The 24,629-nt window shown below is 34.1% G+C and overlaps 2 protein-coding genes across 2 annotated transcripts; both read left to right on the top strand.

Annotated features, from left to right (window-relative positions):
- Nucleotides 1-1,455: 1,455 nt before the first annotated feature.
- On the top strand, nucleotides 1,456-5,136 carry LOC126054253 (trypsin 3A1). Its single transcript, XM_049838967.2, has 7 exons — nucleotides 1,456-1,614; nucleotides 2,011-2,096; nucleotides 3,239-3,360; nucleotides 3,608-3,770; nucleotides 3,986-4,108; nucleotides 4,374-4,526; nucleotides 4,823-5,136. The coding sequence occupies exons 1-7, from the start codon at nucleotides 1,575-1,577 to the stop codon at nucleotides 5,039-5,041; spliced, it is 906 nt and encodes a 301-aa protein (XP_049694924.2). The 5' UTR covers nucleotides 1,456-1,574; the 3' UTR covers nucleotides 5,042-5,136.
- Nucleotides 5,137-5,730: 594 nt separating this feature from the next.
- LOC110383975 (trypsin 3A1) lies at nucleotides 5,731-8,698 on the top strand. The gene is made up of 7 exons (XM_049838970.2): nucleotides 5,731-5,891; nucleotides 6,224-6,309; nucleotides 6,441-6,562; nucleotides 6,803-6,965; nucleotides 7,183-7,305; nucleotides 7,500-7,646; nucleotides 8,001-8,698. Exons 1-7 carry the CDS (start codon nucleotides 5,852-5,854, stop codon nucleotides 8,217-8,219), a joined length of 900 nt encoding a protein of 299 aa, XP_049694927.2. The 5' UTR covers nucleotides 5,731-5,851; the 3' UTR covers nucleotides 8,220-8,698.
- Nucleotides 8,699-24,629: the final 15,931 nt, after the last annotated feature.

Genomic DNA, 24,629 nt, shown 5'->3' with positions numbered 1-24,629 from the left:
AGGCTTGGTGTCAACGATTCCCAGCTCTACCATACGCGTTCCGGTGTAGGTCAAGGGTCAATACTTTGGCCTCTTATTTTCCTAATCATGGTCAATGACTTACCATCTGTCCCAAAATTCGCAGAAAGTCGCCTTTACGCGAACGACCTTAAGCTTTACGGTACGGTTGACTCTCTTTCGGACTGTGAAGCCATGCAAAGCGATATAAATGGCATATACGATACATACATACATACATGATCTAAATATCAGAATAAAATGGAATTCAATTTGTCTAATTGCTGTGTTGTGACTTTTGGTCGAACGCGACATCCAAGTTACATATTTTGACTATAGGTACAATAAATGGTACTAAGATAATAAGATCGAAAAACATGAAAGACTTGGGTGTCACATTTGACCTGAAGCTACCTTTTCATGACCATATTTCAACGGTTGCCAAGGAATCTTTTAAAAGGTTAGGGTTTGTATTCCGCAATGCCCGTGAATTTAACAGTAAACACGTCGTAAAGCTTCTGTACAGTGCACTAGTCCGAACTAAATTAGAAGTTATTTCTTCTGTATGGAATCCGCATGAAGCCAAGTATGTACTTCTTTGAAAAATGATTTTTGCACTTTTTCTAAAAGAGAACATTCGGATACTATCCTTACTTTTACCCTACCAAGTTCCTTTTGGGATGTTTGGGGTATAACATGTTGGCGGTAAGGCGGGAGTGTGACCAGATAGAAACTATGCTCATTTGTGAAGGTTTGACAGAAGCACCTGATATCCTGAATGAGCTGATTCGATAATTATCTCCGCCGCAGAGGTATCGTCTGTTAGACGTGCCTCCGTGTCGAACCGCAGCCCGCGCCGCGGCTCCCGTACCGCGCGTGTTGAATACGACCAACAAACTCGTTGAAGCCAACCCGGACTGCGATATATTTGAAGATAAATTTGTCCATTTAATGGGAGTATGCTTAAAGTTTTGTGAAACTAATTTTATTATTTGTTACTAACGTGTTTTTATTTTATTTTCATTTTAGTTTATTTTTTAATATTATTTAATAGTTTAGTTAGTAACTGTATTTTTAAGCTTTTAACTTTCAATTTAAAAAGTTTACGATTTATGTAATTGTCTGTTAAAGCCGTGTAAGTCGAATAAATAAATAAATAAAATAATTCACATCTTGTGATTCTTTGGTAGGTACTATTGTGAAAGGAAAACATGTTTTTATATTTAAGTCTATATTAACTTAACTATGAATATGTCGCTAATATGGATTTGTAACAATTTATTATGCTGGTATTTAGAACTTCGTCTTAAGAAAATATTGAGGCTAGGTCAAAACTTTCGAATTTCTGTTTCTAATCAATACAGGAGGATAAACTTTAATTGCAGTTAAAATATTGGGACTTTACCTTTTTTATCTACTAAGAATATATCATTATCCCTTTTTTGTCAGATAAGATTAAAATTTGTATATATAATAACAATACGAAGAAAAAGAACATAATTTTATCAAATATTGCAATGTGCGATAGTAAATTTTTTTTTTGGTTATCTAGTTAAGTTGGTGATTGTGGTCAAGAAATGGGGTCCTTTCTGATTTTATATGCAATTGCACTCAGTGGTAAGTACCTATATGATAATAATAGTAAATTCTCGAAAATAACCATGTCACGTTGTATTGGTATTGATCTTTCATCACTGACCTAGGGCTATTGTAGCCAATAAGCCTGATATACCTCTAATGGTGATAGATCAACTAGCGCGCCGCGCGATGATGGTCGATGTCGCCGTTTCGCATGACGAGAACCTCTTGAAAGCTGAAAAAGAGAAACAAATGAAGGTCTCGACTTACGAGGTTGTCGCCATGTGATTTAACAACTTTATGAAATTAGTGACCTTTTACTGCTGGATTTTTCCATAACTTTTTAACCTTTTCAATGTTTAAACGTAATAAATATACACATTATTTTATGGCCATAATAACGAAAGATATATTTACAACAAATGTTATTTTCAGTGATAGTTGCAGTCTCTTCAAATGTCATTGAGTCAAACCGAATCGTAGGTGGATTTCTTTCACCAGAGGGCGAGTTCAAATATATGGTAAGTTTTTACTTTAGGAGGTAAAGTGAATTGATCGGCATCGATATAACGAATATGTATTGATAAGTGAAATACTTAATAATTATTCAATAAGCAAAATTAATAATTTTAAAAAATCTCACGACGGTAAAAATCTTATTGAAAAATAATAAAATAACTCAAAAACCGTGACTTAACCAAATTATTATGTAACTAAATATTATAATAGACGAAAAAATACTTTCTAAAAGAGTTAATATCTCGAGAAATCGGTAATAGATATACTTAACTACTTAAACAATGAATATCGATGTTTACAGCTTTTCCTAACGTGTTTGTTTCTCGAAGATATACTTAGATGTAATAATAATAATTTTTATTATGCGTTTTAGTTTTAATAATATTGCAATATAATCGTTTCACACTAATATAGCGAGTTAATATCGTAAGACTTATCTTAAACCATGCACCAATCAACTACGAACCCATCGCTGAAAACCGCATTGAAATCGGACAATTCGTTATAATATTATTGCAATATTATTATTTTAAGTTTTATTTTTTATGTAAGTACAGATTTTGTTTATTTTAAAATATAATGTACAGATTTTATTGAATGTAAGTAAATAGAATAAGTACAAAATTGCATTGCAATATTATTTTCCACTAATATTGTAACGCCCTCTAGTGAGTTGCAGACGTAATTTTTATTATTTGAGAACATGCATTAAGTACGCTGATGAGAACAGAATTGTAATCGGTCTTTTGATTATATTGCTACATTGTTTTTCAGTAATATTGTGGCGCCCCCTAGTGAGATATAGCCGCCTTGGCTATCTAAAAACATGAACTCATCGAACACAAACCAGTTATTGCTATATTACTTTGCTGTTTTGCGCTAGTATTGTGGCGCCCCCTAGTGAGTTACAGCCATTACTAAGCACATAAACTCATCGAACACAAATCCGGTATTGAAAGCCGTATCAAAATCAGAACAATAGTTTAGAAGATAGGTGGGGACATTAATTTCCAGAAACGCACACATAAACGCACATCTCTTACCCTAAACGCATATCCTGCTCCGTTCCGTCGTGGGTAAAGAGGATGATAATTGTTTGTATTTTTTTCTCACAATTCGCTTCAATAACATTAAATTATTTCAGATTTCACTGCAAGAATTAAGCAAAATACAAGATTATAGACGAGGACACAGATGTGGAGGGGCTCTGATCTCATACCAGCATGCACTGACAGCTGCATCGTGCACCTTCAATTATAACAATGGGTAAATATTTAAACATGGTTTAAAGGAAATTCGTTATCTTGTGTCACCTCTGAAGGGATAATCGTGTTAGAATCGTAACCAGTAGCAACTATAACGCAATCTCAATCTCTCACTCAGCTTACCCTCTTCCTAAATCATTTTGGGGTCAGCTTCCAGTCTTAACTGGGTCCAGCATTTACTAAGCACTGCTTGAAAATCACTTATAAGAATTCCATTCACATGCTTTAATATATTTACGTTTTTTCAGGGCATTCACATCTATTAACGTGGCTGAATTCCGTGTGTTCGCCGGTTCAGTGATGCTTACTAACGACACATCTGAAGACCACGTTCGAAGTATCGCAAACATCACAGTTCACCCCTCATACTTGACAAGCCGACCGTTTACTGATGATATCGCTGTTATAACCGTGAGTAATCGGTTTGCTAGTGTATTGTCAGGCTAGATTTCATACCAATGTTTCCTTATTCATGTTTCACGTTTCTATGATTTGGCTATGGATAACGGACAGCGGTTACATAGCCACAGGCTAAGCTATCTGATTAAAGTGTATATGAATTGGCAAAATACATTTTACATCCTTGAATCTTGTATCTCAATAATAAATATGAACATCTCTTTCAGCTTACCATTCCATTCCCAAACAACGTGGTGAAACCAGTCCCTCTATCTGAAAGAGAAGTTAGCCCTCAAGAATACGGAGTCTGTACTCTATCGGGTTGGGGAAGTCGAAACTCATCAGCCACTGTAAGTTATCATACAGGTAGACCAAGAAAGCTAATAGCCGATGCAGTTCTACCAGACTGCTTGCTACAATCCGCTTGCTTTATGTAACTGTAGATAGATGGACGCCGGCTACCAGCTGAACATCTGTAAATGGATTATGGTTATAAAGCATCATTAATTTATGTATTTAACACATAACTCACATTAATATCAACAGCTATTAGTTATATTACATATTGTAATGTACTTTGAATTGTATATTCTTTATATATTTTTTTTGTTTCAGGAAAGTGCGGAATTAATATACTCAATCCATACAATTTTTGATTGGCTTGCTTGTGCGATTGCGTACGGTGCTCTTGCTCCGCCTCAGCAAGTTGTTACATTCCCCGGTGTAATCTGCGCGTACGCCGATAAAACAGTAGCAGTTGGGTGCACTGTACGTAAAATATATTAATCTAGCAATAGTTTTAATAATAATGGTATCAAAACCTTATAGATATTGATAGATATTACTAATCAAATATAGCATTAGTTGCAAACAATAAAATTGAAGATATAAAGTTGATAAGATGAATTATATCATATTGGCATCTGTAAAAGTGCATTTGACATGGTACCATCACAGAGTCCACATGTCTTTCAGATTCTTCCGAAAGCAAGCAGCGACTTACTACAACACAACATTATTATCAGGAAATTAAATACTAATGAATGACTGTTTTATTGTTCCAGGGCGATATTGGCAACCCCTTGGTCTGCCATGATAGCCTTACGGGCATTGCTGTCAAGACCCAAGACTGTTCTGTTAGAGCTTTTCCTGAGGTTTACACTAAGGTGTCCACGTACATCCCATGGATTAACCGAGTCATGAACGGTGCACCCTCAATCATGCAACCTGGAATAGCTTTGTTAACTACGTTCGTAGTCATAGCTTCTAAAATCATAACCTAGAAGCTTCTAAAAGTAGCTAAGGAGGAATAATTATTTTTTATGTTAATATCCCACTATAATTTATTTCATCTTCAATAAATGTTATTTGAAAGCAATTATGTTTTTTTTAACGGACTTCCCCAAAAGGAGGAGGTTATTTATTTTTTTAAGTATTTAGATTTTGAAAGCTTTTTCTTTTTTATTTTGGACCATTGCATATAACCACGAGCTTATGAGTTTACTAGAGCACCCACAGAGGTGCTGAGAATCCGGTATTTTTGCCTACAACGGCACAGACAGGCGGGGATTCATAAACTGCTGTTCTTTGGCTCTAGCAAAGGGTAGATCCAACATACTTCTAAAATTAGTATCAGGCAAGGTAGGCTTCTCTAGATTACAAAATTATTCAGATCTTGTGATACTTTGGTACTATCGTGAAAGGAAAACTTGTTTTTATAAGTAAGTCTATATTAACGTAACTATGAATATATCACTAATATGGATTAGTAACAATTTATTACATACGGTACTTCGTCTTAAGAAAATATTGAGGCTAGGTAAAACTAACGAATTACTGTGTTTAATCAATGCAGGAGGAAAAACTTACATTGCAGTTAAATTCTACGGACTTTACCTTATTTAGGTATCTACTAAAAATATGTAGGTATCCCTTTTTTGTCAGATAAGATTAAAAATATGTATATAATGACAGTACGAATTAAATTAACACAGTTTAATCAAATACTGCAGTTTGTGATAGTTAAAAATTAAATTTTCAATTTTGTAATAGGTAAACTATCTTTTATGTAAGTCGGTGATTGAGGTAAAAAAATGGGATCCTTCGTGATTTTATTTTCAATTGCAGTCAGTGGTAAGTACCTACATGATAATAATAGTAAATTCTCAAAAATAGCCATGTTACGTTATATAGGACTATTGTAGCCAATAAGCCTGATATAGTAGTGATAGATAGACTGACGCGCCGCGCGGTGATAGTCGATCTCGCCGTTCCGCAAGAAGGTCTTGACTTAAGAGGTTGTCGCCATGTGATTGAACAATTTTATGAAATTAGTGAACTTTTATTGCTGGATTTTTTCATAATCTTTTTAACCTTTTCAATGTTTCAACATAACACCTAAATATGCCCATTATTTTATGACCATAATAGCGAAGAATATATCCACAGCAACATTTTAATTACAGCGATAGTTGCAGTCTCTTCAAATGCCGTTGATTCAACCCGAATCGTAGGTGGATTTGTTTCACCAGAGGGCGGGTTCAAATATATGGTAAGTTTTTACTTTTAGAGGTGAAATGTATTGATTGGCAGACAATAACGAAAATGTTTTGATAAAGAAGAAGGATAATTGTTCGTATTTTTGCTCTCATAATTCGAGTCAATAATTTTAAATTATTTCAGGTTTCTCTGCAAGAATTAAGCAAAATACAAAATTATAGACGAGGGCACAGATGTGGAGGGGCTCTGATCTCATACCAGCATGCACTGACAGCTGCGTCGTGCACCTTCAATGAAAACAATGGGTAAATACGCGAATATGGATATATAATTTGTTCAAAGGAAATTAGCTTCCATATATCGCCTATGTATTTAGAATCGTGCTTGAATCGTAAATAGAACAATATTGCAATCTTTCACTCAGCTAAGCCTTTTCCCAAATGAGGTTCGGGTCAGTTTCTAGTCTTAACTGAATCCAGCATTTACTAAGCACTGCTTAAAAATCACGTATAAGAATTCCATTTACGTCTTTTAATGTTTTTCAGGGCATTCACACCTATCAACGTGGCTGAATTCCGTGTGTTCGCCGGTTCAGTGATGCTTACTAACGACACATCTGAAGACCGCGTTCGAAGTATCGCAAATATCACAGTTCACCCCTCATACTTGACAAGCCGACCGTTTGCTGATGATATCGCTGTTATAACCGTGAGTAATCGGTTTGCTAGAGTATTGTTTGGCTTGATTCCATACCAATGTTTCCTTATTCATGATTCACGTTTCTATGATTTGTCTATAGATAACAGACAGTGGTTACAGAACCACAGGCTAAGCTACCTGATTAAAATGTATATGAATTGGCAAAATACATTTTACATCCTTGAATCTTGCATCTCAATAATAAATATATGAACATCTCTTTCAGCTCACCGTTCCATTCCCCAACAACGTGGTGAAACCAGTCCCTCTATCCGAAAGAGAAGTTAGTCCTCAAGAAATTGGAGCCTGCACCCTGTCGGGTTGGGGAAGTCAAAACTCATCAGCTACTGTAAGTTATCGAGTTTTACCGGCCTGCTTGCTACGACATTATGCTTGCCCAAACAAAATAAAATTTCACAAGTACCATTCCAATGTACCTACATATATTATGACAATTAAGGGCAAGCATAACACTATTAGTACTATTATATATTCTCATGTTTTTTTAATTGTTGGACCATAACCAATGTTTTTTTGTTTCAGGAAAGTGCGCAATTAATTTACTCATCCCAGACAATTTTTGATTGGAACGCGTGTGTGCTTGCGCACAGTATTCTGCCTCCGCCACTCGTTATACAACCCAGTATGATCTGCGCGTACCCGCATAATTCATTATCAGTTGGGTGCACTGTACGTAAAATATAATATTGTAGCAATAGACCTAATAATAGTTATAGATTTTTAGGTAAATGTGTCCAAATATGCGAAACTGAACATTATATAGCTAAACGATATTACCGATCAAATTTTGCATAAGTTGCAAGCAACAAGATTGAAAAATATATATATAAGTATATAAAGTGAAAAAATATATAAACAGTTGAATTAGTTATATACAGATTCTATCTTATCCACATCTGTAAAAGTTTATTTGACATGATACTCTCACAAAGTTCAGGTGTCTTTTAGATTTCTCCAGAAGCAAGCAGCGAGACGGCATTTATATATGGAAATTAAATACTAATGACTGTTTTATTGTTCCAGGGCGATATTGGCAACCCCTTGGTCTGCCATGATAGCCTTACGGGCATTGCTGCTAAGACCCAAAACTGTATTCAACCACCTATGCCTGAGGTTTACACTAAGGTGTCCACGTACATCCCATGGATTAACCGAGTCATGAACGGTGCACCCTCAATCGTGCAACCTGGTATTGCTTTGTTAACTACGTTCGCAGTCATAGTTTCTAAAATCATAACCTAGAAGCATCTAGAAGTAACTAAACAGGGGCCCGATTCTCCTAAGTTAATAATGTCAAAATCGAATCGCAATATGATCGCAGTAGCAGTTTTAACCATATCGGGCATTCTGCTACTAATAAAAGACCAATCGTATTCGATTGACATTTGATTGGTGTGCGGTTGGTCTGCTATTTTGGTAATTTTGGTCTATACGGTAGTTTGCTGTACAATCATTTTGCAATCGTAAATCATTTGCAGACAAAATGATTCATTATTGAATGACAGAAAAGAATAAAAACTTTTATTTCAAAGAAAAAATAACGGAATGCCACATACGCTTCAATCGTAATCGAGTCGGGATCGGATCTCAGTCGAATCGAGGCGAACGTGAATCGTATGTCGCTTAAGTAAAATTAGGAGTATCGGGCCCCAGGAGTATTTTTTCGTTAATTTATCAATTAATAATTTATTCAACCTTCAATAAATATTATTCGATGGCAACTTTGTGTTTTTTTTCTTTAATTTAATTTCAGAAAATATTTAAGGGTAAAGTTATCCTTAAAACAAATAAATCGACGCAATAAATAATCTGATTAGCTAATGTCCACTATCTCCGATAAAAACAAACAAAATTTGTCTGCAGTGAAGAGGAAAACTTGGTGAATAACATGTATTGACAGATTGCAATATTGATAAGATTGAAATTTTAAAAGGTACTACACAACTGATATAGTATACGATGCTAATTATTCGGATAAGATATGAAATACTTCCTTTTAAAATGATATAGTCCTAACGTCATAATCTTACAATTAGTAATTTTTCACTGTCGTTTTCTTTACAAAGGCTTCGTTATTCGTTACAACCTTTTTTATCGTCCCACTGCTGGGCTTCGGCTTCCTCTCCCATGGAGAAGGATTGAGCGTTAATCACAAAGGTCTTTTTTTTCTTGTTAAAATTTCGTGAATATTATTTTCCATAGGAACTGATCCACCTGATCCAACTAATCCAGTTAAATAAAAAAAAATATCATAAGTCATACCTCTCACATACTGTCCCTGTTGAAAAAACACAAAGACAAACGAATTCTCTTTCGCATTCAAACATTCAAGTGAGAAGTACTTATGAATATAACAAACTATAGAGAACTTCGAATGCTGTATTGAATGGATATGGTTAACCAACACTGGTTGACCTCAATTAACACAAACCATATCCCCAAGTATGAAACAAGGAAATAATCGAAACTTCAACTAAGCTCGAATCGAACCGAGTTTGAATACAACAGGGAATGGATTCGATATCAGAGTTTACATTCCGTTAATGATTTATTAATACATTGGCGATTGAGTTTGGCAATCGTAAATCTTCATAACGTTGTTAATAAAAGTCGTTAGCCGTAAATAATGAAATGAAACTGGGCCAAACAAATCACGGGCTCCAATGACGGGGTAAATCGACCGGATTAAAAACAAAAATGATACCTAAAGGGTACTTAGTATCGGTGAAGCTCACTAATAAATTATGTAATAGGTACCTTTTGTATTTTGACACAAAAGTATTCTCAAACATCTTAGACTATCTGAAGGATTCTAAAAATAGTACATTAAAATAAAAACAAATTGATAAAATATTTTTTCGTATTTTTCACAAAATAATGTTACTGTTTGCAGGCCGAATGGTAAAAATATGTCTGAGTTTTATAATATTTTTAGACCTGCATTGTGTCTAGCTATATTTGTAAAAAAACTATGCCGTTGCTTAGGTAAAAATTGGATTAATCATTAAATACGTCATTCAATTGGTTCAGGATTCACATGCATATATTCCAGATCTCGCTGTAAAGTGCATCGTAATTGAATCCTTTTGTGAACGAACGTAGGAGAGGAGCAATTTGGTTTTCTATGCTATCACGCCTGTCTGTGGTTGGATGCTTGTAACTGATGCTATAAATGCAAGGTTTAACATTGTTTTTGACAAAAAGTGTCAAAACAATCAGTCTAAAAATGTTAAAGTATATTTTTAAGCGACTTCATAAAAGAGGGTTCCCAGTTTGACTCGTAGCTCACTCTAGGCTAAACAGTTTTAATACGGTTTTCTGCATAGTATTTGTCAGATTTAGAAGGACGTTTAAGAGATATTATTGAAACAGGTTATATTTTTCCATAAAAAGTTTTTCTGATTTAAAGGAATCTTTATAATATTATTTTCCCACAGATGAACGACTTTATCAGCGTTTGCAAATATGTAACTTAGAAGCAGCAACTGTTATTATCGGGTACACAACCTGTGCAGTGAAGAAATTATGCAAATTAAGCACTTCGTTTGGTCTCGCTATCCTAAGCGCTATTGTGCATGAAATTCCAGATTTTAGGAAAACTTGATCACTGCCGTTATGTATACCCATTAACCAGAATATTAACGTATTTAATTTAATGTGATTAGGTACGACACATCCGATATAATAAAAACTCATTTTTTGTTTGGTTTTTATACCCTGAAAGTTCTGAAAGTACAGAAACGATGTGTTTATGCCACTGTCGGGAAGCTAAACTATCCTCGATTAACGTAAAATATATTTTATTTGGGTACTTGAAGGAGTTCTTAAAGGAACCGGGAAACAGCTAGAAGCAGAAGAATATCGTGGATATAATATTCTGCTTTGTTTTATCTTTATAACACCTACATGAGATCGACCTCTCTTAACAATTCTAGGAAAACTATCGGAGGACATTAATGACAATCTTTACTGAGAACCCAAAGGATTCTCGGTAGTATGTAAAGATATAGTGGCAATTTATATCAGTACACAACTGCTATAATCAATGTGTAAGACAGCCAATTAGTAAAGAGCTTGTTAGCAAACCTCCTCTAGTCTCCAAGGTGTTGTTTAATAATGGACAGACAGTATTTTAACAACTTAAAACTCGATCTTTTTATACTGACCTTATATTGTTTGCATAATAATATTATTCTTATTCATAGCAGCATTTAAACAAACGGAATTAATACCTATGTCCTTATAACAAAATGTTGGGCAAGTAAGGAATGAAGTAGTACGCAATCGCTTAAATTAGAGATGACATCACACCATGTTAACACAGCGATAGTAATTATCACAATGCGTCGAAAGTAAAACAAACGACACGAGGAAAATATTTCGTAATTACGAAACAAGAGCTTACAAGACAAACAGATCTGAATATTTAATTCGCACCGAGTACCGAGCATTTTTACAAATTTACAACGCGACAAAACACACAGGTATGCCATTACCATCCATTTGGTGCACTTACCTTGCTGTGGTTGTACTATTCTGTTAAATAACAAAAGCATGGACCAAGTTCTTACGGCAAATGGGAGTACAGTCACCATTTATGAGCCCCGTGCGACGTGACTGTGTCGAATGCGCTACCCCCACCTTATGTATTATAAATTCACCTAATTCCTAGCTGAGTGAATTTCTAGTGTTGTTCGCGACAGTTTAATTAAAAGTCTACTTTGTTTATATTAAAGTTAATCTTAATTATTCAAAGCTAAGTGCGAAGTAAGCTCATGTCTAACTCAGACCCTAGGTTTTTGCTTAAAAGCTTTTATATTTTCCGTATTATGTGTTCGTGTAAAAGCGGTGATAACCCTCTGGGATGCAACTAGAAATATTAATGGAACGTGTTTTTAACTTGATGTCGCACTCTGCTAATTTGGCGTTAGTTTAATATTGTTTGCGAAGTGCCACTACGGTTAAAATTTTGCTGAAATTTTGCAACGTAAATCAAATTCAAAGTAATTAATGAATCATATCGACCTATGTTGTTATCAATGGGTGTATTCAAAAACATCGTCACACGGGCGCGTGATAATTCGGTTTCACTTTGATCAATCCAGTAGAACTTAGCATATAAAGTGCAGGCAATTACTTAATCATGTCGCGCCCGCCTCATTGGCGCAGTCAAAGCTTTGAGCTGTTTGAGACCTTGTACCTGTTTGAGTACACAAACCCAATGGAGACAGCTAATATTTACACAATATTTCCTCAAGTAAATATTAGACTGTAACCCTAAAAACGTTCTACAAAGACACTCCAATGTTTCTATTTGACGGCTCGCTACTTTTTTGAGAATGTTACATTCATACCCACAAACGTTCATAAAAAATACATAATTTCTATGTTATGGGTATCAAAAACAATTATGCTTAACGTCCATCCGAGTCCGAGGCTTTAAAGGTACGAAAATTTAATCCTTCATGTAATTACATTTAAAAGGACATAAAAAATGTAAAAGAGGAAACCAAAAGGGTTTTGCGAAAATAAAAATAAATTCGTTGTAAATAATACTCGTCCTTCAGTGTAGCATTTTTCTGCTATGTTCGAGTTACCTGTTTCGTTGAAATCCTCTGAAATCCCCCATCATAAATCCTATACTCCCATGGGGTTCAAAGGGCATAGTTTACGTGTGTATTGTGTTTGTAGAGGTTAACCGACTAATTAATGTGCATATACATTTGGTAAATCTTAGGACGTCCTGCGGGAAAAACCTTGATGTTTCTCTGTTTTGGCTTCATCTCAACCACAGTAAAGTTGTGTTGCTTATGACATGCCAAAAATTAATAAGTTTTGTATGTTAACGTAGTACGGAAACATATTAAATGTGTTTATTTTAAGTAATATAGTACCTATATATAATGATACACTTGGAACATATGCAAAATAACTTGCCACTATTGCTTTAAAATTTAAGCCGACCTACTTGAATGGTAAGCAGAAAGCTATCAAACTAACTGATCAATATACAATTGTATGCACCTCTTTATAAATAGCTTTGATGTGACAATACTGCGGTAATTTGGAAGCTATGTACGTTCTTTAAAAAATTGTTCACAATAAAAAAACAAAACACTACACCAGGAGAGTTCAATCCCCTTTTCTTGTATTTTATTCAGGTACCACTATGATAGCCTTCTTGGTCTACCACGAAGGGTACTGAAAATATTTACATTTCAATTTCTAAATGGAAAATGTAGCTATTTGAAATGGAATGTAATCAACTGTGTATACGTCGGGCGACTAAATAATGTTGCCACATAACAATTGGTTTTATTTGCTATGCTGTCTACAGTCTACTGGAATGTGGTTAGGTACCTTTTCATGGTAAATTTTATGTATTATGTAATGGTAATTTATTAAATTTTATTATATCTAAGTAAACGGAAAGTTTAACTTGAGGGGGTAACGTATCATTCTAAATAATCTTTACATATAATATCTAGTTTAATATAAAAATATGATGATGTAATGTGATGATATAATAACGTTGACTGGATTGTTATACCTACTCATGAGTCAAGTAATGAAGACATCATTTATATAAATATGATATTTCTGTCGTTGATTTACACAGAAAACGAAACTTAGGTATTTGCTAAAATACATAATCCTGACTTTACGAAACAACAGAAAAAATGTTATACAACAAAACCCTTTAAACATTCATAAAACGCCTGAAACCTTATCACGAACAAAACCATTTCAATCTGGAAAGTAATCAGCACTTAGGAAGAGCAGACATTTATTACAGAACATTTCACACGATTCGACTTCGTATCTTTCAGAAAAAGATCTTTTGTAACACGTCCTTTGGCTGCGCGAATCACCAATTAGTTGCTTAACGCACAGAGAGAGAGAAAGCGTTGGTAACGTTTACAAGACATTTGACGCGGTTCCATTCGGCCTCAGCCCTTAGGCTTGCTCGTTTATACTCGTGTTCGTGTCGCTGGAAAAGTGTGAAAATGGGATATGTTCGGTTTGGCTGGTTTTTCATGTCATATTTAGAGGTTGAGGAAGATAATTCACTCATAGGAAAATACCTCTATGATCGTTAGGTAATATGTCATGTGATGATAACGTAGATAAAAACCCGGATGTTTAAAAGATTAGTCGTAACTGGAATTTAGGAGTTCATATGCTGCGAAGAAACCCGAATTGTAATTCACTTTTATTTAGTGCACCAAAACTACAAGCACGCTACTCTAAGATTAAGTAGGTATACTCCCTATATATTTTCAGTTTAATTAAGTACCTACTTCTAGAAAATAGCCCAACATATCAAATCCCGTGTTTGCCGGTAACATTCATAAAGTGTTAAGTTTACTTTTACGCGGCGTCAGGTGTACGCGAGCAATTCTTCTCATGGCTATAACGTTACGTTACGAGGTGAGGGGTGCTCGCTGTAATCTGTACTCGCCTTTATTTTGTAATGTGTAGCGTTAGTACGGATTAAAACTGTTCCCTTCGGAATTAATTTTGGTTGTTGAGAGGATGTTGGTTTAAGTTAGTATGCCTGTGTTTTTTGACTTCGTTAATATGTTGCGTTAGTGGAGGCGAGTTCAATGAACTTATTGTGTCTTCACCTTGCTTTACTAAGCTAAATAAAAAAAAATCGACAGCGTAAGCGAAAAATAATAAAATCTGTAAGAACATTAGAATAACAACAAAATTTAAGAGTTAACTTGAAGAAGCTAATCTCAGGAAATTGCTGATCTTGCTCACGTAATTTAGAAAAATCCCACCAAAAACATTAAATGTAAAAAAAAGCCAAGCCTCTACGCAATTCTTCCACCGTAAAAAGTTTTGAGATCGCATAGAAGCCAAGTCCTGTTCAACTATATTCGTAATAATAAATCAATATTTTGTGACTATATCTTTGCATTCTAAAATAGCTTAAATTAACAAAGCAGCTTATCAGCTTGCTTAGTCAATTGTACAGAAAACTTAAATTGAAAATACAACAAGGGATGAGTTACGAGAAATAGCCCGTTGCCCTCGGTCAAATAAAGGGACGCGAACCCATCGCATACGAAAAGTCTGTATTCTTCTCACGAGTTTCGTATTACCACCCAAAAGTGTATAAGTAAAGAAGTCAGACGACCGATCTGAAGGCTTTGTAACTTTTGCTTTGATGCCAACCAGAATCTTTAAAAAGTTCCAGCGTCATACCTCCAAACAAACAAACTTACCAAGTTCTGCTCTCGAAGCGTTGATCGATTACCTTTATTCAGAATTAGTTTAGTTGAAAAATTGAGATATTCTTCGTAGAGTTCTAAAGGAAGACCTATCACAGGATGATTGATATGTAAAGGATTAACGACTATAAAGCTACTGAACTTCTTCTCAGGCAAAAGATAAATTATTTGATAGTGACAAATCTACTACATTAGGTATAGTCATGGTAAGGTCACTATGTTCTTAGTGTATAATTATGGTTCACGATATGGTAAAGAAAGAAAGAAAGAAAAAACATTTTATTCACGCGAGTGACACAAGAAAAAAAACAAAGAGAAAAATACAAAAAAAAATTAGACATAAACAAAAATAAAAAAATACGAATTACTACACAGAATACCTTATAATATACGGAAATTACAATAAGAGACACGACTACTTTACTTTAAACACCTTTTCTTTTTAACAGCATACTTAATAAAATTAACTACAATACATTGTTGCACTAACTAAGTACATTAATTCAGAACTTGCAAGTCCAAGACCATTCAACTGCGCAAAGCATTCACACTAAAGATGCTAAAACAACAACCTTTGAGACAGTCTAGACTAAAGTTAGAGTTAGTAGGTACTTAAACAACATTGAGTATTTACTCTCATAAAGTAAAATAAAAAGTATTATTAGATTTAAAAGTTAAGTTTTCAAATAATGCTATCAGAACTGGTTATGTCTTAGCACTTTGACTGTTGGATTTTTGTGGGAAAATATTTTCCTAGCCACGTATACCCAAATCTACCAAACTAAATATACGAAATTTTCACTAGCTGTCCCATTTTTTTTTAGAAAAACAACATAGCTATCTAAATATTGCTTGTAAATTGCGCATTTAACGAAAGTGTCATAAAAATATTTTTAGACTTTATGTTCGAATATCCATAAAAAATAAACTGCAGGTACATATTTTTTTATTTACTAGGCAATTGAAAACTTTTTACCTAGTTCACTTGAGCCAATTCATTTCGAAGTCCATAATTTTTATTACTCTTCATACAAATTATCGTAGAAAACTTCTATGTTGAAGTGACTGACAGTAATGGATCGTCTCAAAAGTTCTTGATATTTTATGCGCCACTAGAGAACTACTAGTAGGTACTCTTAGATATGAAGTGAACGAGCTCCAACTATCAGCATGGACAAAGATAGGCGGAATCGATAAAAATTCTTCTTTCTTTTTAAAAATATTTTTGGAACTCATCCAACACCCAATTTCGCCACTCTTGTCCAAATTGTTGAATTCACTGAAAGAAATGACTTTTCTATTTGAAAGTAAAGTTATTGCCTTGTCAGTTTCGAATGTGATTATATGGAGAAATTCGATATTTCTGTCAGTTTAGTATGTATGTTTTGACAGCATTTATGTAGGCGAACGTCAAAATCTTTAGAATGGGTAAGAAGTGAACGGCACTTTTGTACACATCTAGAAATATAATATGCTTGTAAAGGTAGTTACCTCATAGATATTCATAAAAATAATAAGTAGTTTTTCTTCGGAAGATTCTCGGTGTCTTGGCCTATAATGAGGTCTTGTAGTAACTGACAACTTGATGAGCTTTCTTCCTGGGAACAAAAAGTTTTGATATCATTCATGAGGTCGCGTCCTGAAGTGAGTTTAGTGTTCAGTCTTATAAAAACTTTATCTTCCTTTCTAATAATGGCTGTTATCCATTTTTATCTCTTGCCATATTTTTGATTGAGAAAAAAACATTTTTTTTTATTATTTATCACAAATCTGCAAATAATGCTAACAATGTTTCAATTTACACAACCCCTAAACGTAATTTAAATAGAAAATTGATCTTCAAAATACCTGCATTAATTGCGCATAATAAACCCGAGCCGTTTATTTTTTTAAATAACCATGAATCTTTGTTGGGCCTTTTTGCGGGAATACACAACGAGATACGTACATAGGTACTACTCGTAAATAAACAAGGGCCTTACACAAAGAACGTTTACGTCGCTCAACGGTCATGACCACGACCCCTGAATGAATTAACTGGCTTTACCCTAGCAATTTTAAATCTCACGTACCCAAGCTTACCTGTTGTTTTGGACATATTGGCTTAGGGGCGAATGATTTAGTCATTAGGTCATTTATTTAATAATTTTTTTGGTATTATTTTTAATCGTGAAAAATCCCTAAATTTTGAAATTCATTAAAATCTAATTGAAGAAGTATTTAATTTGAAATTAAATTTAGGGTTTTCAGGAGCAATGTTTACTCATGACAAATAGCGTACAAAAAATACACGCATCAATAAGTATCACGAATACCACCAGTTATTTTATGGGCCCATAACTAACTCATGACCGCAAAACTTGTCTTTTGATATGCTAGTTTAAATAGAACGTGAAACTTCTCGCCACTATTCACACATACTTGTTCTGTAGCTAATTTAATTTGTAACAAGTAACAGCAATATGTTGTCACGCGATTTGTACTACAAACAGTTGCCAATAGGAATCTTTGAATTAGGGTAGATCTATTCGCTTTCACGCATGACTACGTGCGGGGCAAGAGCTTGCAAATACTGTGGGAGCCGAGTTTCATATTGGTGGACTACACTAACATGCAATTACATACATTTCCCGGTCACTGCCTCGCTGCTATCGTATTTAGGAGCATTCGTGATAGCGCTTTAATGCAGAATCGCGCTATCATTTTCGTGCTAACATAATTCTGAACGCACAGCGAAATAGCAAAAACCTGCTGTTTCAAATACAGAAGTTGCGGAAAGCTCTTGATCGCTACTCCAAAACGATTAGTCGAGCGACAATACTGATAAGTACTTACGCAGGCAGAAATCTCAAATTGCGTGTCAGAAATCGCTTCGGGCGACAAAGGCTTGTTCAACGCAAAAGTCTTAACAGGCGATTAAGGAAAATCGGCCCCAACCATGATGATATTTGTTACCAAACAGTGGCTACGCGATGCTATTAGTAAATGATTAGAATCAGTAATAACCATTATCAAACACATTCCTATACGAAAGTCGGGTGAGTTCGAACCTCCTTTAATATTGCTGCTGATTTCCTCATTTAAGATAATCTTGATTGTGAAAATTGGAACGATGTTAAGGTCGAGGTCGACATTATCAAATGATAATACAGGATTTACATGTGAATCAGCATTTTCCAATAGGCATTGATCCTGTACGAGCCAATAATAGACACTACTTACTTGAAAGGAATTTTCACAACCTCTTTAAAAATAAATGGCACAAGACTACCAAAATAACAAGACATGTTTACTATTTGAAACGTTCATTATTTACGAAGTAATGTCTAAGCAATTGTTTTCGAATAGAAACAAACACAGAGAACTAACAATGATTGAATCTCTTATAATGTGTTTGCGGAGGGCGCTCGCACGTCACAGTAATCGATAAGCATCCCTTTTCTAAATGATTGATGTTCTAAATTGGGCTGCTAGTTACGCACACCTTGTGTGCCTATGGAAATATTTATTGACCGCTGTATACCGCACGTGTATAACGTATCGAATTGCTGTATTCTAGACATGTTGTCAAATATTTGCGTATGAACTATTTTTATTTGGAAACTGTAACGTTTATTTGTTATCGGACTATTTTTGAAAGATTTTTTTTTGCAATTTTGAAACCTACTTATACAGTAGCGATGATAAAAACTAAAAAGCATTACCTAATTCAAAGAAATCCCTCGCTTAGAATAGGTATTAACTTATACCTACATAAATCTACACGCAAATTATAGCCAGCCCTTTATCATATCCTGAATCGGATTAGTTCTACCTAAATAATCAATTCAGCGAACAATAACCAAAGACATAACACGGTCGTAATAATGCCTGTTATTAATAACTGGCCACTGACAGCGGAAGATAAGGTAGGCTGGCATAATAAGGGACCAAAGAACATACCCACTTTATTACATCATCATCGTTAGGGTAAATTGTTCGCGATCAACCTAAAACTTTGCGCTAAGTACCTAACATACAAAAACAGTAATAAAATTAGTGTTTCTTGATGCTGAAGCTTTTACGAGATGAAAATACCCTAAAAAAGAAATGGTTACCTTTATTAGCGGTGAGAGCGTAAAATATAATGTAACGGGGAAAGTTGCCTGTGTAATATTGTTATTGCCCGAATGATGGCGATAAGAAGCAGATAAAATATAAAGTTCTATTTATTTCGGATTCGAATGTCTTTCTACTCTATTAATAATATAGAGGGCTTGTTTGAATCGTGACCTGTTTTTATATTTTCTTTTGTGTGGATATAAAACGAAAACGCGTGAAATAGAAACCGGCGCAACATTTGGCAAGAGCGGGTTTATTTAATCAATTATTGATTCGTTGTAGCAACAGTTCTAAATTATGTACAGATTGATTAACTTGTCACCATGAACAACCAATGCTCCATCCGAGAATAGTACGGAGGTTTAAATCAGACCGCTACAGGCTAAAAATAAAAGGGCTTTACAAACAAATACAATTTGTTTCGACGCTGTTCTTAAGGCTCATAATCAATCAACAATAGCACGCACCAGGCCTGTAATTAGTAAGTTCGTTGATAGATCGCCGGAAGGCGCTGCAGAACAATAGGACAGTGCTGAAGCTTGATTTATTCGCACTAAGATCCATTAACAGCGGCAATGTTTGTTTTTGAACAGCTAAGATTGTATTTGTTTGTTTAATGAAACTGATTTGGTGTTCGCCTGAATGTGTAAGTCGATTGGAGTTTAGCGATTGTTTCAAATTCAAAATTCTTGACTTTAAACGTTGATAAAACTTTCAAAAATCTTCAAATTTTGCCAGTTTTGCTTAGCTTCAAATTATTTTATTATTCACCTTTTTCACGAGTGATTGCGGTGTTGGTTAATCTTCATGATAAAGTCAATACCAATATCGCGTACCATTTATTTTGTTTTCGCGACATAGTGAATGTTATAAAAGATAGATAAATCTATACAAATAAGACACATAAATCTTTTCCGAGCCATTCTTCCATCAGATTCGATTTCTGATAGTATTTTTAAGGACATTGATCGATGAACTATCTCATATGCGGTTTGCGGATTGCAAAGTTACCTCAGAAGGATTTTAAACTAGCAGGTTTATATATTTTCCAAGAATTTTAGAATCTAAAAAAGGTTTTTATTCGAACTGAAAAGATACTAAGATAAATATCCTTTTTGTAAGTTGGGTACTGAGTCTATAATTTGCATTAACTAAACTGAGATATCTCGTATATTTATGTAGGATTAAATTGTATATAAATCCAACCTCACAAGTATCAAAGATCTACAGTGATATATAAATGGATCGTTTAAAGTCGGGTATCAATGTCTGGCTATCAGTTCAACAGCGATTCGCTTTAATATGAAAGGTTATCAATAAATAATAGTCAAAGGTGACCCCGTTTTTAGCTCGAAGCAGCCTTCGCGTCAACTACTCACTTAACATTCAAGTTGTTAGTAAGTCATCAATTTTCCATCCCTAACTAAGTATCTTTAATTAAGTTATTGTGACCCTCATTCCGACCCCTTTATACATGTCGGGTAACGCCATTGAACTTAAATTTTAACTAAGATTTTCAAGTACATAATTATTTTGCTATTAAGTAAGTACTTACTTAGTCATACACGGTCGCCTAATTAAGAGCCACATTCATTTCAGGTTCAAAGGTTAAGTAAAATCATGTTATACATTTGAGAAACTTGTAATGGAAATGTTATGTATAAAGTCCACATTATGCTGGATTTAAAGTTATTCATTACTTTAATGGAAACTGAGCAAACGGTAATGTTTAATAAACATTTTCTGACTTCATGTGACTTACGTTGAAGACTTGAACCGTGTTATACAGAGTTCCGGAATACTTTCGTCAGAGCGGGTCTTGGGAGAACTTTGCAAACATTCCACTACCTACTGTTTTGACATAAAAGTTAAGCTGGAACCGCCAAACAAAATAGTTAGCACAAACGGAGATAGGTATCTTAGTTTTCTGGGCTCGTAAGTTACTGAGAAATTTAGACCTGTTTTTGTAACTTATCTGCTAAACGACCAAGGTGTGCATAAAGGGTCAGTTGAAATAGACAAAGTGTGTCAAATAGAGTAGAATTATGTGTCTAGACGGAGGAATTCGGGACCGTAATCTCGTTAGTCTCTCAGAGATATTAAGTCGGCTTATAGTACATCTTGAGGACGCATTTGAATGTCAATTTCACACCTGTAATAATTTAGAGATAGGTGTTTCGTCTGAATTCTCGTAACTTCTATATGAACACCTACACATACCTGTTACTAAGTACTTCAAACAACATAGATGTATAAACCAAAACCTAGACACGTCATAACACAAACAAAAGAATAAATAACAAAATACATTATAGATAGAACAAAATATTTTATAGGTACGTTTATTTTCGTAGAACATTCGAGAACGACGTCGCAGGACGGTAACTGCGTCGGTTTTGATAAACTTTTAACGATTTATGATAGAAGCGGTGACGCGTTGGCGATTCACTGCAACCGCTCTCTATTGAATGGGCACCGATAGTTCCGCAATGCAATTTAAGTTCGTTTGCTGTTTGCAAGTTTGGGATAGCATGTGCAAGTTTTTTGTTGTATTTTTGTTAGGTATAACAAGTTTTGTAAAGCATCATGAAGAACGTCTGAAAAAAAAAATTAATGTTTGTGGATTAGGTCCTTTAATAAAGTATTGAGTATTCCATCCGAGTATAAGAAAACTGGATCTTGAAAAAGTGACAGTGATCGGTCACCTATCTATAACTACTATTAAAATAATGTTATAGAAAATCGTAAATAATTGTAAAAACTTATTTTTATTAACAAAATCCATTTATTTATTTATTTTTTTTAAGACTGAACGCTACATCAAATTATATCTTTCAACTAAAATCGTTTTTTGTAACCAAGTTATAGTGATAATAGAAAATGTTTTAAGAAATTCTTGAAAATTTTTGGAATACCAAAAAATAGATTGGAGTAAAAAATATAATAGAAAACTTTTACTGTATTTAGTAACGAGAGTTTTTGATAGCATTTTTTTGAAAGACATTCGTATTTTATTTAGCTTTAAAAATAGTTAGGTTCCTCTGTAGGTATATGTAATATTTAAGGTTGTTGTGTTACACTTTAAACAACACTAAAATATTATAACAATAAATATTACAGCTAGAAAATACTAGACAATATTTACTTTAATTTTCAAAAACTTTAACGTAATTGTTTTAGGACAAGACAGTGGTAATGTCATTCTATACTTAGCATCTTCACAATATTGACAGAGTTCGTCCAATTACTCTTGATTCGTTGAGTCACGGTGAAGTAATTAAGGGACCTAGACAGTCAATAGAGGATCCTTGTCAATATTAGGTCCTTCCTTTGGCCTCTACTTAATAATACAAAGGTTGCTTTGTAAAGAATTCCTCTTTAACACTATTACACCTTTGAACTTGTTGCATGATAGATCGTTTATTTTAGTGTCGTAGTAAGATATCCTTACAATTTGATAATATACAGCTATATGTTTTGTGAGATGAAATATTTGGTGAAAGTGCATCACACATAATAGCTAAGAAGTGTATTTTTTTACAAAATTGATGTTAAATCTTAAAATATAATAGCTTAAACTTACAAGGCCAAACCTGCCTCTGTAAACGTCGTTTGTATTTTGACATACACATAGGGGCAATTATATTGAGTCATGTCATTACATTCATCAATCATAGTTCTGCGATCGAGGTATCGTATATCTAAATACACCCCTGAGACCCCTTTCACTTATTTCCAATATGACTACATACTCGCTCAATCTGTAGTACGCCGCAGAGGTGTAGGTAAAGCTAAAGTTTTTTTTTCTCTTTAGTTGACATCCCTTTCAGCCAAATATTATTCTATTACAATGATATTTAAATTCCTATTCAAAAAATCATTTATTCAAACGTCAGGAATATACAAAAGACAGCCCCCAAAACGCCCACCCTTCACGACTTCCTATGTGTTTTTCCTGGGAAGAAGAATATACATATCTACATATTTACAATAATAATATTATTCTTGAGTACCTATGTATCGTATAAGTATTTACCTACTCTTACCTGCTTGAAATTTAAAATAGTTTTTTTTTCGCTGCATCGCCCAACAATAACTTCTCCTTTAAAGACTCCTTCTTTACAAAATATAACTTACCTTCCTTCTGTAACTAGTAAATTTCATAAGCTATTCACGTTATTCGTTATCGGTTCACGAGTCATTTCGTGCCCATCGAGACACTCTGGCGCACAATGCAAGCCTTTATAGTCTAGACGAGGAGCTCGCCACACAATTTCCTCATTCATGAAAGTTATAAAGCACCGTAAAAGATTTTCTGGCGCTCCCAAATGAAAGAATGCAATATTTTGTGTAGCGAAAACTTATTTTTCAGCCAGTTAACAACCTATCTCGTTACATTACAACCTTCAATTGGTAATGTAATATGTCTGCTACATATTTCTGACCACATACCAGATTAACTCTTCATTATCTCTTTATGACATCATATTAATAACTGGTGTGGCATAAAATAAAAAATAGGCATGTAAACTCTTCGACTATTCACCCACTTTATCAGACTACTCGCGGATGCTCTATTTAACTTGGAACTTACGTTATAATAACTAGTCGTTTGCTGTATAGTTATTTCATACCCGTTTTATAATAAATATTATGAACTTTATTCTACGTTACACTAAGTTTATTGATCAACAGTGCAATTTGTATAAACTATGCTCAAAACATGATACTTTTAAAACCTTCAGCAAAATTTCAAGAAAATTTATTGATTGCGATTTTTTATCGAAATAAAACTGATGGATTCTTTCAATTTTACGTTCAATTGATAGATAAGTAACTATTGATGATACTAATGCACTACATTTGTAATAATATTTTCTGCATGACTGAATTGATGAAAAATAATAAATCATCTTGAGCTTACAATGGTCTAAAGATGAGTAAGCCGTGAGTAAGTATATTATTCGTTATAACATAATAAAGTCAACTCTTGTCGTAGTAAACAAATAATTCACATCTATATATGATACTACCTGAAAAAACTTTTACTTTTGTGGAAACTCGCGTAACAGTCACAAATCATATAGTAAATGACTCATACAGTTATAAATATTTTCTTAGGAAACATTTTTCTTGTCCAAGATGGTATTAGGCGAATGAATAGAGTTTACTCATCCAAGTAATGACCAAAGTGCGTATCTAGGATGATATTAGCCTCTCTGAAAGACTACTATTTATTAGACAAAATGGGAAAATATGGCATCTTTCATCCTGCTACCAAAGTAAATATTTATATTATTATATTTTAACC

This window comes from Helicoverpa armigera, chromosome 12, assembly GCF_030705265.1.
Source record: "Helicoverpa armigera isolate CAAS_96S chromosome 12, ASM3070526v1, whole genome shotgun sequence".
Lineage (NCBI taxonomy): Eukaryota > Metazoa > Arthropoda > Insecta > Lepidoptera > Noctuidae > Helicoverpa > Helicoverpa armigera.
This window is presented reverse-complemented; position numbering and strand designations above follow the sequence as displayed.

Excerpts from the sequence above, each read along its gene's own strand:
- LOC126054253 (XM_049838967.2), top strand. The coding sequence starts at position 1,575 with ATGGGGTCCTTTCTGATTTTATATGCAATTGCACTCAGTG. Across the intron at positions 3,771-3,985 it reads ATGATATCGCTGTTATAACC|CTTACCATTCCATTCCCAAA; the intron begins GTGAGTAATCGG and ends CATCTCTTTCAG. Across the intron at positions 4,527-4,822 it reads CAGTAGCAGTTGGGTGCACT|GGCGATATTGGCAACCCCTT; the intron begins GTACGTAAAATA and ends TTATTGTTCCAG.
- LOC110383975 (XM_049838970.2), top strand. The coding sequence starts at position 5,852 with ATGGGATCCTTCGTGATTTTATTTTCAATTGCAGTCAGTG. Across the intron at positions 6,310-6,440 it reads AGGGCGGGTTCAAATATATG|GTTTCTCTGCAAGAATTAAG; the intron begins GTAAGTTTTTAC and ends AAATTATTTCAG. Across the intron at positions 6,966-7,182 it reads ATGATATCGCTGTTATAACC|CTCACCGTTCCATTCCCCAA; the intron begins GTGAGTAATCGG and ends CATCTCTTTCAG.